Here is an 18425-nt window from a genome sequence, read left to right as displayed (position 1 = left end):
GTTTATAACTATTACTGTACTTGGAACAGCATTTTGATGGAGACTTTTTGACCATGATGTCACATCCTTCCAAGTAGCAAAAAATGCACATGAATATGTTAACACTCCCCAGCCTTCTATCCACTGTTCTACAAACAACCTGGGCCATCTGTGTTTTGAAAATCTGTTTCTCTTGAGCACAAAGTTTACCCACCCCTGTTGTAGACCCATTTTCATGTATCCTAATAAAAGACGTCCAGACTGTTCCTGATGGAGACAAGGACTAAGGGGTCAGCGTGTGTATTTTTGTTCATTTACTGACTGACATTGGCCCCGTGGACATGATGGTTCTTATTCTGTGCTGGTCAGCATGTGTCTCATTGGCTGCTCGCATCGGTGCTATTTCGGGGTGGAGGGGGTCATGTATTTTTGTCATCAATACTGCTCAAACACCTGCAGGTCTCTTGTGGAAGCATGTATGTGCGTGTGTTTATTTAGGTACATATATTTATATGTGTATGCGTGTGTGTTGGCATTGTTATTGAGGGTGGGGAGGCCCTTGGGAAGAGGCACAGCAGCCATGGCCTGCAGCAGCCCGGAGGCAGGGTTTGACCATCCAGGACATGAGTCTTGGGGCCGAGCCAAACCTCACGGAGGTTTCCCCTCCTATAATTTGCCCCCCACCCAGTCGTACTGAAGCTTTGACCTTCCTATAATCACCCCACACCCCACCCCACATCCACGTAATCCTTTTTTTTTTTTTTTGCCGCATACAATGCATCCCCGTTTATGTGGGACATACCAGATCCACCTGCAATAAATACCAACCTCTGCTAAGTATAAAAAACCTCTAAGAGGTCAACCTCTGTCATACAGAGGGCAGAGTAAAACCAGGTTTTAAATAGTTTAAAACTCATTACACACATTTAAAGTTATGAAAACACACTTTGTTAAACCCATCGTAAACATATTGGAACACACAACAAATATTGGAAGCGTAAAATGTCTAGAAAATGTTGTGTGGACTTTTCGTATTTGTGTGTTAGATATCTGCATGAGGTTGACTCAGAGGGTGAGTCTGCATGTGAATGTCTATGAATGAGTTGAGACCAGCAGCAGGTTCTGCGTCGTGCTCAATGTGTTTCGGATTTTTTAAAAAGATTTCCACGATAATATAGTGGGAATATCTGCGAAACACACACACACACACACACACACACACACACACACACAACATCGACAATCTATCAGGAATTTTGTGGATTACAAATCATCCCTTGGTCGATTAATTAAAAAAAAAAAAAAACTTATATACAAGTTTATTTCTTTATTTTTTTTTAATTCTATTTTTATTTTTATCAATTTGTTGTTGTTTTTTTGGGTGGCTGTATGGATTCATTGATTGATAATTGATTTGATACTTCTCAAAAGGGTGCTTTGCAAGTTTCCTTTTGTGGTATCGGTGAATTAAATGTTCAAACTGTGCATGATGTGGCAGTGGCTTCCGCTTTTTAAAAATTGAGTACAGTACATTTGTTAAGCACAACTCGGTTACATTTAAATTAAGTGCAATACGTTTGCCTTTAAACATTTAGAATTTTTTGTTTTGAATGTTTTATTTCAAGAAATTTCGTTTAACTTTTATTCGCAATGCATTTTAAGTAAATTAATCACCAAGTTATGTTTGAAAAAAAATCTATTTAAGTGCGATCGTGTGTATGAATATATTCGGATTAATACTGAAAAACCTAAAAAAAAATTCTCCTGTATTTTAATTGTGGTCATTATGGGGGGGGGGGGGTTACGACCACATTCCCGTTTGCAATTTGTTTATTTGCTAAGTATCTCTTTCTTATGTCACCCCTCAGTCTGTCGCTCCGGTTCACTACCTCACTATTTTGGCAAGGTTGTATTTCTTCATTAGTGGTGCTGTTGGAGTGGAGGAAGCGCATGGGGGAGGGACTCCCAGGGGACGTCAGAGTACATTAATTCTCATCACAAGGCGAATGGAGCAGAGTGGAGGCTGGGAGCTCTGAGCTGTGAATGGCACTGGGCAGCTGTCTGAGTCCGCCGCCACTCTATTACTGCACGTATGTCTTCGGGCATAACACACGCAAACACGAGCATCGTGCGTGCATGTGCGTGTACACTCAGGGAAAATAGAAGCGAGTGCATGCGAGCACAATCATACTTCGGCAGCGTGTAATTGACAGGTGAAATGTAATCAGAGTCTTTCTTTTTTTTCTCACCCTTTCCCCCCGCCATCGTTTCTCACTCCCTTGCTTTTAAGTGCTTTAGTCAGTGGCTTTCACGCTGCTTTGTGTTCCATTGACCCCGATTCCGCTTTAATTGCCTGTCCTTTGAAATGAAATTACCTGGATATTGATATTGTTCAATGCAGGGCAATTTGGTGGCGGAGTAATTGATGGAGAGCGGCACTGACAGAGTGACCCTAATACAATATCTCCTGAACGCTTCGTAATTAACACGTGCCATTTGTTTCTGGACGCATTCAGCCTGGTGTCATTGCAGACATATTGCTTCAGATTACAGATGTAACAGTACTTGGATTCAAATTCTATGTACGGCACACTCGGGAAAGTAGGAGGGATGTCCGCATCACATTTTTGTTTTTTGTACCCAAGTCGAGTTACTCGATTTTTAGTATTTACTGATACTGAGTCTGGTCCAATACCTCTGTAATGCATGAAGAAGTATTTGCATCACGTGGCCGGATCAGGACAACCACGTATGATCTGGATGGCACATCTGGCAGTAGATTGACACCCGATGTTCACATTATAACGCTCACTGAATGACACGACACTTCTCCGCATTTCCACCAGCGTGTTACAATGGTAAACTGTGACCCTGTGTTTGGTTTTGATGCTCCACATACAATACATTGTTCTCCATTGTTGTTAATGAACAATAAAAACATGGTGTGATTGTCAAGGAATCTGTGAATTGCTACAAAGACAGAAAACAGGCAACAAATAAATGGAAATTGTGATGATTTTGAGAGTCTGTTGGCAATGATCGATTATCCCATTCACACACACTTTGAATTCTGACCACAGGTACATTATTAATAAAGTAGATTATAAAATGAAACATTTATATAAGGTGGATGTACTGCACTGGGACATGTTGACAGCGCTGTGGTGACCGGTGGGTGAGTCGTTGGTGTGTGTTTTCTGTCAACAATAAAATGTAGCGGTAATGGCTAATAGTCTGGGCCCAGCTCGCTCTCTCTCTCTCACACACACACACACACACACACACACACACACACACACACACACACACTGGCAATATCCTCCGTGCTGGTCCACATTATCACGGAGGTCAGGGGCCATACCCAGGGGGGTTATTTAAAGTAAATATATAAACGGATGCCTCCCCATTTGGTAGTTAACACCCTCGTTTGAGCGGCGCTGAGATTGCGCAGTGCAGCGCTGGCCGTGTTGTGAGAGGTCTTTAATGTGGCGAGCGGGACCGTGCCTTGGGCGGCAACAGGCCTATTAAAGGCCTTCATTAGAGCCGCACTTATGAGAGCGGGACTAACGGGTGGGCAGTTGGATTAACAGGCCTCCCGAATTACAAGCTCACAGCTCACTTCAGCTCACCGGACCTTTTCAGAACCAAATGTGTGCGACTAAAACGGTCAATCAGACAACCGGTGTCAAACTCGCCTCATTTTATGTGGCTCACAAATGCAAATTTGTCATGTTTCATGCCTGCCTTGGGTTTGCTCTTGTCATTCTTGGCAGACAATCTGAACTCAAATTGGTATTTTCCATAACAGGTATTGCAAACATTTTTTTCAAATGATAAAAAGCTATTACATCTAGAGATTCACACTGCAGTCTCAGACCAATTTATGCCACTGAAATGAATTGAAATGCCATTAATCCAGACGTCAAACTTTTTTTCAATGTGTTTTTAAGAAAAATAGCACTGATTTATGCTGTCTATAATCACAGAGTACTGTAATATTATAATTGAACAGAATGTAAAGAAATGAACGTTGTTTCTGAAATTGCTAAAAAAAAATTCCCACTTCCCTTCTACTGAACTTAATCTTCACTGTTCTGTCTTTTCTGACACACTTTCAATGCCCTTCAATGGACAGAGTTGTGCTTAGAAATGATTTTGTTGCTTTTGAGTGGCGATATAACCTTTATCGACTCCTACTGCGTCAGTATATTATTAATGTGTAAATATTACGCTCATAGAGGTGTGACAAGTTGACCCATGGTTTGAGAAAGGAAAAAAAAAAGCATTTGGGTGGACCCTCTCCCCTCAACTGAAAATCCCAACACAAAACACAACAAATTTCACTGTGGTAACCATGTGCACTGACGGTGGCTGGACGTCCAATGTCTTTGTCTTCTGAGGCTGTTGCTCAGAAGGTGTCTACTCACCTTATTATATTTTAACATGCGCCGCAAGTGCGTCCCGCCGTGAAACTGCTGAGGTGGGCGTTCTTGAAGTTGACGAGGTTTGTGCTCTTTAATGAACCTTGCGTGTTCGGGAGGCCTGAAGGTGATCGCTACTGTACACTTCTATGTAATAGCACGGGATGGCTCATTATAGCGGGAGCATAACAATTCGCACATTAATTTTCCAGCATCCAGTTTTTAATTAATCCAGTAGGCAGTCTTAAACACAGGGTACACAAATTGCCTCCGGCCTCATAATTAATTCTAATGGAAGAAATTAAAAATTGGTGGGGTGTGTTTGGATTGTTCGTCTGTGTTACAGTGGCTCCGGGCTCGCTGGAGCGACGCTGTCACCGACAAGCATCTCTTACTGCCCCGACCAATCTAGTGGTCTTCGAGCCCTGGCATGCAGATAGATTCATTGTGTGTGTGTGTGTGTGTGTGTGTCTGTCTGTCTTTGCACCCGCTCTAAAGCATATGCTGCTTTATTGCTCCCGAGTGCTCTTGCGTACCAAAACTATCTTTTCAGTGCATGTATGAAATAAATATATACAGTACATACATATATATGTACAGATGTACAGTATGTGTATTGTAAGGCCATTTAAATTGTTTTTTTCTGATACTTTTAAAAACAAAATAGGGGAGACAAAAAAAGACCAGCAAGGAAAAAAATACTAATGTTTCCGAACAGGCAGCCCGGTAGTCGAGTGGTTAGCGCTTCGACTTCACAGTGCAAAGGTACCGGGTTCAATTCCAGCTCTGGCATTCCTGTGTGGAGTTTGCATGTGCTTGCTTGCGTGGGTTTTCTCCGGGTCCTCCGGTTTCCTCCCACATTCCAAAATCATGCGTGGCAGGCTGATGGAACACTCTAAATTGTCCCGCGAATGGCTGTTCATTTCTGTGTGCCCTGCGATTGGCTGGCAACCGGTTCACGGTGTCCCTTGCCTAATGAACGAAGACAATTTGGATAGGCTCCAGCACCCCCGCGGCCATAGTGAGGATGAAGCAGTTCGGAAAATGAATGAATGAATGTTTCCTAATATTTTTACCCCCTCAACAATCAGAACCAACGACATACAGTAGATTTGTAAACGGTTAAATTTGACCCGTGACATAACAAGAGGGTAAATGACAAAATCCGTTGAGGATAGTGTAATCTGTTTATCACAACAAACATTTTGTCTTGTAGGCCTCTGCACATTTTGGTGTGCAACGCGGCAGTGTGCACTCAGCCGTGGAGTTTGACCGAGGATGGCCTGGAGTCCACTTTTCAGGTCTGCCATTTGGGTCACTTCCTGCTGGTCCAGTGTCTGCAGGAGGTGTTGTGTCGCTCTGCGCCAGCCCGTGTTGTGGTGGTGTCATCCGAGTCCCACAGGTAACCTTGAGTGAGCAGTTGGTGTGTCTTCATGCTAAAATAGGAAGAAATGAATGTCATTTGGATGACAAATCTCTGCCACAGACTACCTTTAGCCACATTTTCATCTTCCTCAAGTTTTGACACTTATATTGTACACTGACGATTATGAATAATGTAGGCAGGAGCGCGGAATTCCATGACTTTTCAAAGTTGGAAACTTTCCAAAGGATTTAAAGGGAATTGGTTGGTATTTATGGAATGAAATCAGGAATTTACACAATTGAATCGAAAATATTTGGGGAAAATATATTTTTCTTAATAGTATTTACAGAAAAATAACACGCAGTCTTATCAAATGGTCTGTAAAAGGCATGTAGATGCTCAACCCATTTTTGCTCTATTGCATCTGCAAAACTACCTTTATGCTGCATCGAAAAAAACAAACTTTTTTAACCCCAGTCAGGCCAGTCACCACAACAGTTGTTCATAAGCTACCAGGGCCAACTTCAAAATAAAAGCCAAACAAGTAATAATGTACATGGAGAGCAATGCTTTACCTAGCTTTTATTTTGAAGTTGGCCCTCCGAAGCAATCTTTCTGGCGGCTGACTTGAATTTAAATTGAGGTTAGCCTGACCTATTTAGTGCGCAAAAGCGCAATGACAGACTTAAATTGGTGCATAATATTCAATTTCCAGTGCTTATGCGCACCGGTGCACCGCTAATGTACACCCTTGTTTAGACGGCTTAAAAGCGTTATGAAAGAAAATCACATTTTTGAGTGGACCTCTTGGATTGTGGGACTGCCATCACAGATTTATTTCTGGCCAGGGGTATTCTTTAAAAATTGGAACTTCATATACCAAATATCATGCTCAAGTCACCATTTGGCTATTCGATACCACCACCAAAATCCAAGAGAACGCTGCCTTTTTTTTTTTCTTTTTAAAACAATGTCGGCGAGTTTGTGTTCAATCAAACACCGTCAATAATTCCTTCCTGACATTATTTTACTTTCCCATCATCTCTGTCATAATAGTGTGACCTTAAGTGTATTTGGGTGTCAAAGTTTCCCCGTTGCCCGCCGTTGCGTGGCGCTGCACAAAGCAAAACTCATCTATCAGTGCGGCTGTGTGATCCACTTGAACAAGTGTGCACATGTTCTCCTGGTCTCAGGTCATTCCTCCGAGCTCCGATCAATCAAATGGGCTTGGGCTAGTCTGACTGACTGGCTTGAGGAACTGGATCGATGCCACGCGACTGCCTCTGCTGCCCTGTCACATGCGCAATCCTGGGCTTGGGGCTCGCAGATGACTGCGAGACTTCATGCTTGTCCGCTGGATGACAGCAGAGGAACGAGAGGCTCGAAGAATGACAGACAGACAGACAGACAGACAGACTGCCGGGAAGCAGAGGGAAAATCAGACAAAAAAGGGGCTGAGTGTACAACTGCTGGGACGGGTTCAAAGTAAATTTTGGCTGATAAGTCCATCCATCATGTTGATGATACGTTTAATTCATAGTGACAGCGTGTGGTGCGAAATGAGTTTTCTAGTGAGTGAGGCTGTCATGTTTGACAATGCGCATTAAGCCTGATGTATCAGTTTGTGGCCACTGTTACTGCATAATTGCAGTTGGGGGTTTATGTCTTTAACACCATTGTTTATTTATATACAGTATATATATATATATATATATATATATATATATATATATCAGTATATAGCAGTTGAGCCTGCATTATTTTGCATTTTAATTTATTTTGAACAAAGACAAACACTCAGGGAGTTGCTCGTTTTATTTTGCGATTTTTAAATGTATTACAAGTAAATTCAAAATTCATTTTATTTTGTCAGAAATAAACAGAAGGTCTTTATTAAAGTTATGTATGTCATATATATGTTTGATAGATTCGTTTTTATCTATCAAACGTACAATTGGGATTGGTAACTTCGTATCAGGATCTGTGAGGGCTCAAGAGTACTCATACCGGTACCGCGAAAAAGTGGTATCGATCATCACGAGTACAAAGCGTTCAAATTTTGATGCCAGTCTTGCAATGTATACACATTTGACTGTGTAGATGTACCTAGTGTAATATTGTGTTTTCTGGGGTAAGGATGGTAAAGCATGCCTATATTCTACCTATCTTTTGGTGCTCTGCAGCCAGCCTCTTCAAAGAGGGCTTTGGCACTTTCACACTGGGACAGGCGAAATGGACAGCAGTGGAAAAAGGGAGTGAAAATAGACAATATCTCCCCATGACATCTTCCGTTCTGTCCACCTCATTTCAGCCCTATATTACGTCCACTGATGTCATCCACCCTTATTTTTGTTTGTTTACGCTATTTTCCACTTTCCGCCGATTTGCCGTTTATTCACTTAGCCTCCCCTCACATGCGATGTGTACGACCTCTGACCCGCCAGCATATTGTATTCCCTAAGCTCCTTGTCCACAGCTAAAGCATTGACCTGGAAGACAGGGTTGGGGATAGATGAACTCGGGTGTAATGACTGGACACTATCAGTTTCCAACATGGGGGGCTTACTGTGGAATTGGGCCCAGTACTTTTCCTCCAGCTGCATCAGATCTGCTTTGAACAAGAGGAGACGATATCCTTAATGAAATAACCTCTGATAGATGTGAGTTGCAGCCCCCGCCGAGATCCTTTCATGAGAGGCAAAAAGCAGAACCACTCTGAGCTCGAAAAATTGCGGAATTACATTTTTGGTGAACAGAGCTGTATTCGGTTTAATATACATATTTTAAGATGTTGTATTTATAGCTCTACATTTCAATGCCTTAATGTTATATCACATGCCTACTTATAGGTGACATTTGTAATGGAAAATGTTGATGACATATCTTTGTCCAATACATTTCATATCCCCAAATCCTGCCGTTTGACCACGGGGTGTGTAGTCTTATATCGACTGGATATATGCAGTCCAGTTTATTATGGACTTGACGATCACTTTATTAAAATGTGACTAGGTACAATCTCAGCAACTGCTGCGAAACAATTTGAGGGGAAAAAGTTCAAATGATCCTGGTTGGGCAACTGATTTATCAAGCCGCAGTGAGTCGTTATGAAGTCGCAGCACATGAAATGAAAATGCCTGCAGATGTTGTAATTTAGCCAAGCAAGGATGGCGCGTGAGGCGATGGTAAACAACCAGCAAGCAGTTAGCTTGTAAAATCGCCGGAAAAGCAGGTGACATTTTGATTGGTTATTTTCCAAAGACGGGGATTCGTATGTAGGATGTGCTCGATCCCCCCCCACTCACACAATACGAAACGTCTGCTCTGGAGCCCGCGCAATGTGACGTGATGACCGCAACGTGGCGAGACGTGTGATGTTCAGGGGAGCATGTCAAAACATCTGGATTTTAACAGCTCTGTCGCAGGCAATTAAAAAACATCATGTCTCATCTTTTGATTTGTGTTGCAACCTGCGCTTCACATCTGCCCGCAAATTTCACTGTCATTCTAAACAACCCCGTCGACCCTACTTTGATTTATCTTTCAGGTTCACCGACTTGTTAGACTCGTGCGGTAAGGTGGATCTGGCGAGGTTGTCGCCCCCGCGGAAGGAGTACTGGTCCATGTTGGCCTACAACCGCGCCAAGCTGTGCAACATCCTGTTCAGCAACGAGCTGCACCGCCGCCTCTCGCCACACGGGGTGTCGTCCAACGCGGTGCACCCCGGCAACATGATGTACACGGCCATTCACAGGACCTGGTGGCTTATGACCTTCCTCTTCACCCTGGCCAGACCGTTCACCAAGTCGCTGGTAGGAACTAAAACCAAAATCACCTAATAGCCAAGTTCCGCCAAGTCCAGTTTGGTTTGGTTCACCAAAGTATGTTTCGGAATTGTTTGGGTAAAGGTAAGGGTTGTCAAAAGTCTGGTCTGGGGCCATTTGTGTCCCACGTTTTTGTTGTTGTTGGGGTTTTTTTGGCCTGTAAAGTCATCATAATGAACACGTTAAAGACACTATTGTAGTTGTTTTTGCAATTTTTGCAACTTTTTACAACGATAGCACCCTGAAATATGTACCACAATGAACCAAATGGAACAGCACTTGGTGGAAATTGGATGTCTGTAACCCGAATGGGTCGCTCGCGCTACCATGGCTGCTCTTCAATTCAGTGTGCAAAGTCACCTCACGTGCTGTATTTGTTTTTCACTGGTGAATATATCCCTTGGTCAGCATTTTATTTGTCTTGTTGTGTTTGTGGAATGCTGTAGAGGAAAAGGATGGAGAGGGGCACCGTGCGCTCATTGTGAGCGCTCAGGAAGAAGGTCTGCGTTTCTCATAGAGATATTCGCCCGCCTGTTTTCCTCCTGTGCCTGTTGCTGTTTATTTAACTTTGAGTGACTGTTCCGCTTGCCCCTCACCAGGGCCTTTTGGATCCTGTGTACGGTGACTATTGGGTAACTGTAAATGCACGCTTTCTCCATGTACCCTGGAGTACTCACACAATGAACTCTGTCATGTACCCAGATCCCACCAGGAGAAACTATTACCGCATATTTTCTGATGCCTTATCTACAACCGTGCTTTGGAGAGGCCTGTCTGAAAGCGGGAGTACAGGAAAGACATTATATTCACACCAGCTATCATTGAGAGGAAAATGTCAAGAGGGAGGCCAGGTGGAGAACTCATGGGATGTCTGTTTTATTTTTCCAATTAGGTCTCATTTTAGAATCGCCGCTTTTTTATGATGACGTGTCGGAGTTAGCATGCCCCTCTGACCCTGGGAACTTTGTTTTTTGGGGTCAGAATGGTGACTTGTGCTGGAGTTGAATTGGATATGGGTCACGCAACAATGGAGTGAGTGTTTCCTCCGTGTATTTGCCTTTTGGAGTGTGTGGAGGTTCTTGTGGGGATTGCCCTGGGTGCACGGGGTGCCAAGGCCGTGACGGCGAGCCAGCTGGTTCGCATATAAAGACAGTCTACGAATTCTCCCAAACAAATTTTCTTATCCCGTCTGTTGACAGTGTTTTGCATTTTGTTACCATGGTCTTGTTTGATCCTCAATTATAGTTTTTTTCTGGGGGGTTGTTTTTTTTCAAGCTTCCGAAACCTGTTTTCCCATTTAGAAACACAAATCATACTTCTGCTGGTCTTACCAAATTTGGACGCATGTCTTAATCAGCCGATGAAAGTTTATGGAACTTAAGTGGACGTCAAGTCTGGTGTACTTTTTGTGTCTAAGTGGATGTTTCTTCGAAAGCAATTATTGAAGTGGATCCTGATTTACCCGCACATGCTTAATTAAATGTTGTGTAGATGTTAGTAAATATTAAAGGGCAAAGGTAAGGCTAGTAATTAAAATTCTGGGTGTGCTGACACAGCGATTAGCTAAAACTCATGTCTGATAAGGGCAGGCACACACCCATGCGCACACACTTTCACATGCGCTGCGGCACACCCTTAAGCCGAGCGTTTGCTTTTATTTAAATCTGGCCTTGATAAGACCCCTGGAAGTGTATCCTCTTTAAAACCCTCTGCCCCTCACAGTCTGCCCCCCCCCCACATTAAGGGCTTAATAAAACAGTGATATTATTTCCGTTATTGGTTGCGGGGCTATGAAGATGCTATCGCTTTAATTGCACTTGTACACTTACGGGATCCGCCGAGATTGTTCGGGGATGCAAACATAAGCAGAATGTGGAGTCCAAAAAACAATCACGGAGGCCCCCCAAGTGTTCTTGCACAAATAACTTGCCTCTCATTTAAAACATAGCGTTGATTTACGGCAGCACAGGTGGAGTGATGTCGGAAGAACCCCGCTATATCGCTTCATCTTATGCGTCGCCAATATGTTATAGATTGTTATTTTATTTTATTTTTTACAGTAAACAGGCAAGTCATACCTTAGACTTGCATGGTTTCAGTGTGGAGCGATGTTGTGCCATTTCTTCACGACTCAACATACTGGGAAAAGAGGAATTAAGACAATAACTTTGTTTGCAATATGTCCTCTGTGTCCCCAAACACGGCACGGTACTCATTCATCTTCCTAACCGCTTGATCCTCACTAGGGTCGCGGGGGGTGCTGGAGCCTATCCCAGCCGTCCCCGGGCAGTAGGCGGGGGACACCCCGAATCGGTTGCCAGCCAATCGCAGGGTACACAGAGACGAACAACCATTCGCACTCACACTCACACCTAGGGACAATTTTAGAGTGTTCAATCAGCCTGCCATGCATGTTTTTGGAATGTGGGAGGAAACCGGAGCACCCGGAGAAAACCCACGCAGGCCCGGGGAGAACATGCAAACTCCACACAGGGAGGCCGGAGCTGGGATCGAACCCGGTACCTCTGCACTGTGAAGCCGACGTGCTAACCACTGGACTACCGGGCCGCCGGCACGGTACTCTGATACATTTTATTTATGCAGTGACAATTAAGCAGATGAATCTATCCATTTTCACCAATGTTGAGGTGCCACCATTTTGTCCTGAACTGTCTTCTGATGTAGACTGAAACTGATGTCAAAGTGTTCTTGGGCTCGCATTGCAAAAATCACGGCTCACCTGTTTTGTGGTTTTGGTCTTGTCACGTCATTGTCTTTTGTTTTATCTGTCTATGTTATCGTAAACTTTAATTGGGAATGACAACTTTTTTTTGTATTGGTTTACACACACATCAACCAGCACAGATTCTAAGTATTACGTCAAGTGAAAATACCTCCTGGGGAAGCATGTGATTTTTCTGCAGAAAACATGCCGGTAAGCCATTGACTTTCTTTGTGTTGTGGTTTCCACTTAAAGCAAAAGTAACTTGTCTATTAGCAGACAGCGCAGCCCACTCCATGATGCTCCATCGCTGATTCCATTTTGCTGAGTTGAGAAAAGCATCTATAAAGTGCCGTGACATTATAATCAGCCAAACTATCTGGCGCTAACATCATGTTCCCCTCCCTGAGCCTTGATCTGCTTATCAGAGATGGCCTGTAAAGCCACTGTTTCTTTAATTCAGCGTGTTTAGAGTGGGAGTTTTCCCTGTGTCCTTTGCGCACATTATCAGTGTTAAATGATCTGGGCCAGCAGTGGTTTGCATCTGCTTGCTTGTGTGTGTTGAGAGATGAAGGCTGGAGCGTTATCTGAGCCCTTTTGATTTAGTCGCTGTGATTAATGCTCAGACTTTGATTGACAGATTTCAACCGAATTTGATGTGTGATAGTCAAAGTTTTGCGACAGTTGCGAAAGCTGACCCATTCTTGGGTTTCTCGTAGTAGGAGGGACTAAAATAACACATTCGTTGGCTGTAAACTATGAAATTAAGACTCATTCCTGTTTTAGCTAAGGCTGATTTATTGTTCTCAATATTTTTCATAATGTTGGCCTGGAGGTCACATCTCCACACGCAGTATAGTTTGGAGACAAAATGACATTGGCTGCACACTTCAACATCCCATAATGGATATCGGTGTAGTTTATTAGTCGGGCTGTAACCTTTTGTGAAGTTGCCATGTTGTAACGCTGACCCTGTGACATTTTGTTGACTGACTGATTGCCCCCCGAAGATCGGCGTACCCTCAGGCTCTTAGCAGCTGGGCCATGCCCTACACTCATCCAATCTATAGTCTAACTGTAGGCCCACAGTGCCGAAGTGACTGGAAATGACATCCGTCGCCGTAATGGCCAAAAGGGAGTTGGCGCTGCTGGCGCTGCTCCAATCGGACACCCCGATAACGCCGGTTCATCAGCGCTCTCGCCTGGTCCCACGCTTCTTAGCGTGATTATTTTACCCTGGATTCCGCCTCGGGCACCAGGCCACCTTTTTACATATGCACAAGCTGAACTTTTGACCAGGCACCAACCAATTGGTGGCTGTATTTGAGTAATGGTTGTTCAGTCAGGGAAGACAGTTGAATGTTTCAGACTGTGTGCTACGGTAATTGTGAACCTTCAGACTGCTACTTTGACACACACGGGGCAGCAACACATAAGATAAGATAAGATATCCTTTATTCGTCCCACAATGGGGAAATTTACAACTTTACATACAAGTAGAACATATATATATTTTCTCTGCTCTGTCGGATCAATATTAAAACCGAAAAACATAGTACTATAGTGTACTGATCTGCTGAATCTAATTTGCGATATACAGCAGCGGGAAATCACTGTAATGTGACGGCACCTCTGCTCAACCTTTTTGTCACACTTCTTAGCTGCTTCCCGGGGCCTTAACACCAGATACAAGCCCAGGGGTCATGACACGAGCATTTCTTTACCTGCTTCTTAGTGGTCTTTTGCGGCAAGCAGGCGTTAACGCGGCACACAGTGACGACTTGTATGTGGGCTTTATGTGCTGCTCAACCACGTGGAAAGACCAGAGGAGCCGACCCCTCCTCGCTTGGCTCAGATGAGCAGGCAGGCTCTTGCAATAGAGTCCTCTAGGATGTTTAAGCGGTACACAGGAGAGGGGGGGGGGGCAGCTCCATTCCCACGAAAAGAAGAAAGAACATTAGGCATGATGTCAAATGGTTCATATGACTCTGAGATGATTGGTTGCTGTTTTTTTTTTTTTTTAAAGACCCGTTTCAGAGCAGAATATTACTGGCAGACATCCCCTGTTGTGCCGTGACCGTGGATCCCTACTTGTGTTGTTTATGCTTTTTCTTCAGCAAGATCACAAGAGGCCACTAAATCCTGGCCTAATAGAAAAGTAGTGTTTGATATAAACTCTAAATTGGCATCTGTTGTTACGGTTTGCTAAGGCAATGTACATGTGCGCTTGTGTTGCATTTTTTCAAAGTCATATCCTCTGTAAGATGAATTTAACATATTTGTTTGTGGTATACAGTGGTGCCTTAAGATTGTTTAAATCAGTCCGTGAAATCAAATCATCCATCCTCATTAAAATGAATGGAAATGCCATTAATGAATCCCCCCCCCCCCCCTGCCCCCCAACAAAAACAATGTTTAAAATAACACTTTTTGCTTGAAAAATGAAAATCAACCTTGTGTTCGAATCCGGTCCGGCCCTTCCGGTGTAGAATTTGCATGTTCTCCATGTGCCTGCATTGGTTTTCTCCGGGTGCTCCAGTTTCCTCCCACAGTCCAATAACATGCATGGTAGGTTAATTGTTCACTCTAAAATGTCCCCAGGTGTGATTGTGAGTGCGAATGGTTGTTCGTCTCTGTGTGCGTCTCTCTGTGCGTCTCTCTGTGCGTCTCTCTGTGCGATTGGCTGGCAACCAGTTCAGGGTCTACCCTGCCTATTCCCCGAAGATTGCTGGGATAGGCTCTAGCACACCCGCGAATCTCAAAAGGATAAGCGGCTCAGAAAATGGATAGATGGATGGATGGATGGATAAATGGACATTTGTTGTTCCTTCTTGTGTCACCTTAGTCACCTTGGGCCAATATAATACAGACCTACACATTTACATAGACTGTCATTTCTCAGTAAGCCTTAATGATATTAGAAGTTCTTTGCAGAAGATCTAGAATATATGGCTGTGAATACTGTCATATTGTCCGTCCACTGTACATGACTTGCTTCAGGTTGGTGTTTAAATATCTGTTGTAAACGGTCATATCACTGTCACCCAGATACTGATTTAGCCCGTCTTTGGTGCTTCCCATTATGGGTTTATTAGCATTAAGCTAGTGTAAATTCTGTGGAAGTTTGAATGAACACAGCGTGAAATTGTCTTTTAGTTTTTTCAGTTTGACTGTAAACTTCAACTGCGAGTGGGATTGAAAAGCTTGAAGGCTTTTTTTTTTCAATTTAAGAACTGCTCACTATCTGACAATCATAGGCAGGGTGGGGTGCAGTGTTGCATCTTCCCCTTTTGCTTATTTTTTTATTTTCGCAGAGGTTTACTCTACGCTGTGTACAGTGCACCAAAAGAGGGACACACGTGAAGGGAAATATTGTGCTGGGATGGATAAAAGCACACAATCCCATTTGGCTTTATTGACATGTGTGTTCTTGCCCAATCCTGTTACAGGGATTATTGTCCATGGAGATACCATTTCATTAAAGAAAACAAACACACAGACACACACACTGACACACACACACACACACACACAGACACACACGCGCACACACACACACACACACACACACACACACACACACACAAATACCGTAGAGTTGCAGTGGGTGAGCAGAGATGGCCCGAGGCCTGATTATGTGGTCCATTGCACAAGGAAACTGTGTAAATGGTTTATTGTGGATGAGTTGATGTGATGGAAAGCGTGTCTGGATCAATAAAGAACCAATCAAATGCTGACAGTCTGCTACTGTATGCGGTCAGTGGTTAACCCCCCCCCCCCCCCCCCCTTCCTCCTCCTGCATGGGCGCGCTTACACAACAAGAGTGTGAAGAAGACGTGAACAGTATCACGGCCGGATGGGAAAAGATGTCATTTCGGTAGCCGTGGTTGCACAAGAGCACAGTAGGGGGGATTTATTTGATTGGTATTATTTTTATTTGTGTCCAACGGCTATTTCAAGGCTCCCTCTGACTTGTGTATGACTTGTGGTTCTTGTTTAGTATATACAACAGGGGTGCCCAAACTTTTTTGACCGAAGATCTATTTTTCGATCAACTAACATCCCAGGATCTACCCTTACCGGCACGCACACACACATACACACACACACACACACACACACACACACACAGACACACACACACACAGACACACACACACACACACACACACACACGAACGCCTTGATGAGAAACAGCCTGAAACTGAGGCATGCGATGCACTTTTGCAGCCTGTAACTCACACCTACCATTTTAAAGTGCTTCCCTGGGCCCTCCTAGGTTCCTATTCTTTGCCCATGCCCTCAGTGAATTGTACACAAGGCAAACTCTGAATGAGAATAATGACGATAAAAGATAGATCGCAACAGTTCTGATCACAAGCTGCAATTGCAGACTGCTGAGAGCTAACAACTTCCGGTGACGTAATCACGCGCCACCGTAAATTCAAGATTTACCTGCTATATTTTATTTTTCAAATATTTTTTTTGTGATGACTGATAGGATGATTAGGGTGTAGCATACATTAACACAAAAATATATATTACTAACATGTAGAAAGACACGCAAATGGTTGTTTGTTTTTTTTCTCCTCGACACTCATCGGATCTCCTTGGGACCTGTCTTAAATCTACCGGTAGATCAAGATCGACGTAATGGGCACCCATGAAGACGGCGCCAGAGATGGCTCATTTTTTTCAATGACCATATTTATCATGTGTCAATTTAGTTTTATTTTTCTTTAATTGTCAACCTTTCTTTCAAGTACCTTATGGGGTGAAGTTTGGACACTCATGTTGGAGAACCTTACGATCTTCCAGTTTTATGGTTTGATTGCCCCTTATCCAAAGTACATCCATGCCATTACCTTTTGTTAAGATGTATTTGATGTGTGTTTTTCCAAGAAATTTCTTTATTAAAGTCTTCATCATGCCCTCCATCAGCTCCTCCAGACACAACGGGGAGGCCATTAAGACATCTCCCCAGCTGAGGTTGTCTCAGTCTGGGCCCAGTCAGCGTCAGGGTTGGACTAAATTACCCAGGAGCCACAGGTCAGAGGCCGTCTTTTGCCAAGGGACGCCATCTCTAATAGAAGGGATCAGAGGAGGCCAGAGGGAGACACCAACTGACCTGGCCTCCCTTCTTTTCCTTTTTCTTTCCCTCATCCTCCTCATCCCAGTGTGTCCCTTTGGAGTCCGTTCATGCCTTCTACCCCCCTTGAGCCCCCAGTGACCCTTCAGAGAGGATGTAACCTCCTCACTTCCTCTTCATGTGTAACACTCTTACCTCCACCTCCCCACGGCCCATTTCCCCCGCCCTCCCCAGCATTATTGTGACATCGAGCTGATGGACTATTTTTCAAATTGATTTAAAAAAATGTACATAAGCAGCCGATCCCCTCGCCCAGATTACCTATTGATTTTTAATATGAAAAGCTCATTATATAAGCAGGAACTGCAACACAAAAAGCTAGCCAACCTTTGCATAAATCCTTTAATTGAATTTCCAGAGCCCGTGGTTCTACATTTTTTAATTAAATCCATTTCTTTTTTTTTCTCTCTTTTTTTTTAAAGACTTGCTTGTGTAATTTGCATGCTGTGAAGTGGGTGCTGTCCCAGATAAAGTGCCATTGATCCTTATTAAGGCTCACCTCTAGGCTCGCTGAAAACCAACCGCAGAAATTAAATGTGCTCATGGTGCATACACTTATTGCCCGCATGATAGGATTAGAGGCAGCCAGAGAGGAGGAGGAGGAGGAGGAGGAGGAAGGGAGAAAGAGAGAAAGAGAGATAGAGATGGAGGCAGAAGGAGTGATTGGGTAAGAGGTGAGGCTCATTATTAATAGTTGTTCATATTAGTGTAATATTTCACCTCTTCTCCGCTGGGATGCGACGGTGAAGGGCTCGTTTACAAATGGAGCCCGATGAAGGCATTATTTGGCCTCCTCATCAAACACGCTGTGGCCGGCCTGCACAGATAGGGGGCAGCATTGCAATTGGAGGTGAAATGCAAACCAATTTTTTCCTCAAGTAAAGGTACTGAGTATTGTTTTATGCATTGTATATTCAAAACAATCCCATGAACTTGCCTTAAAGTCCACTCGCTTTAATGCTAG

At 43.6% G+C, this 18425-nt stretch overlaps 1 protein-coding gene across 3 annotated transcripts in view; it reads left to right on the top strand.

Annotated features, from left to right (window-relative positions):
• Positions 1-18425, top strand: part of wwox (WW domain containing oxidoreductase) — a 172285-nt gene that overhangs the window by 53132 nt on the left and 100728 nt on the right. For 2 of the 3 annotated variants that reach the window (XM_052060287.1, XM_052060285.1), the window contains 2 exons: positions 5617-5802; positions 9314-9578. In XM_052060287.1, the coding sequence (XP_051916247.1) occupies positions 5617-5802; positions 9314-9578 (451 nt within the window). The remainder of the gene's footprint in view (positions 1-5616; positions 5803-9313; positions 9579-18425) is intronic. The other variant, XM_052060286.1, reaches the window with a different exon arrangement.

The sequence above is a fragment of the Hippocampus zosterae genome, chromosome 3, assembly GCF_025434085.1.
Source record: "Hippocampus zosterae strain Florida chromosome 3, ASM2543408v3, whole genome shotgun sequence".
NCBI classification, from domain to species: Eukaryota; Metazoa; Chordata; class Actinopteri; order Syngnathiformes; family Syngnathidae; genus Hippocampus; species Hippocampus zosterae.
The sequence above is the reverse complement of the archived record's forward strand: the minus strand, read 5'-3'. Positions and strand labels throughout refer to the sequence as shown.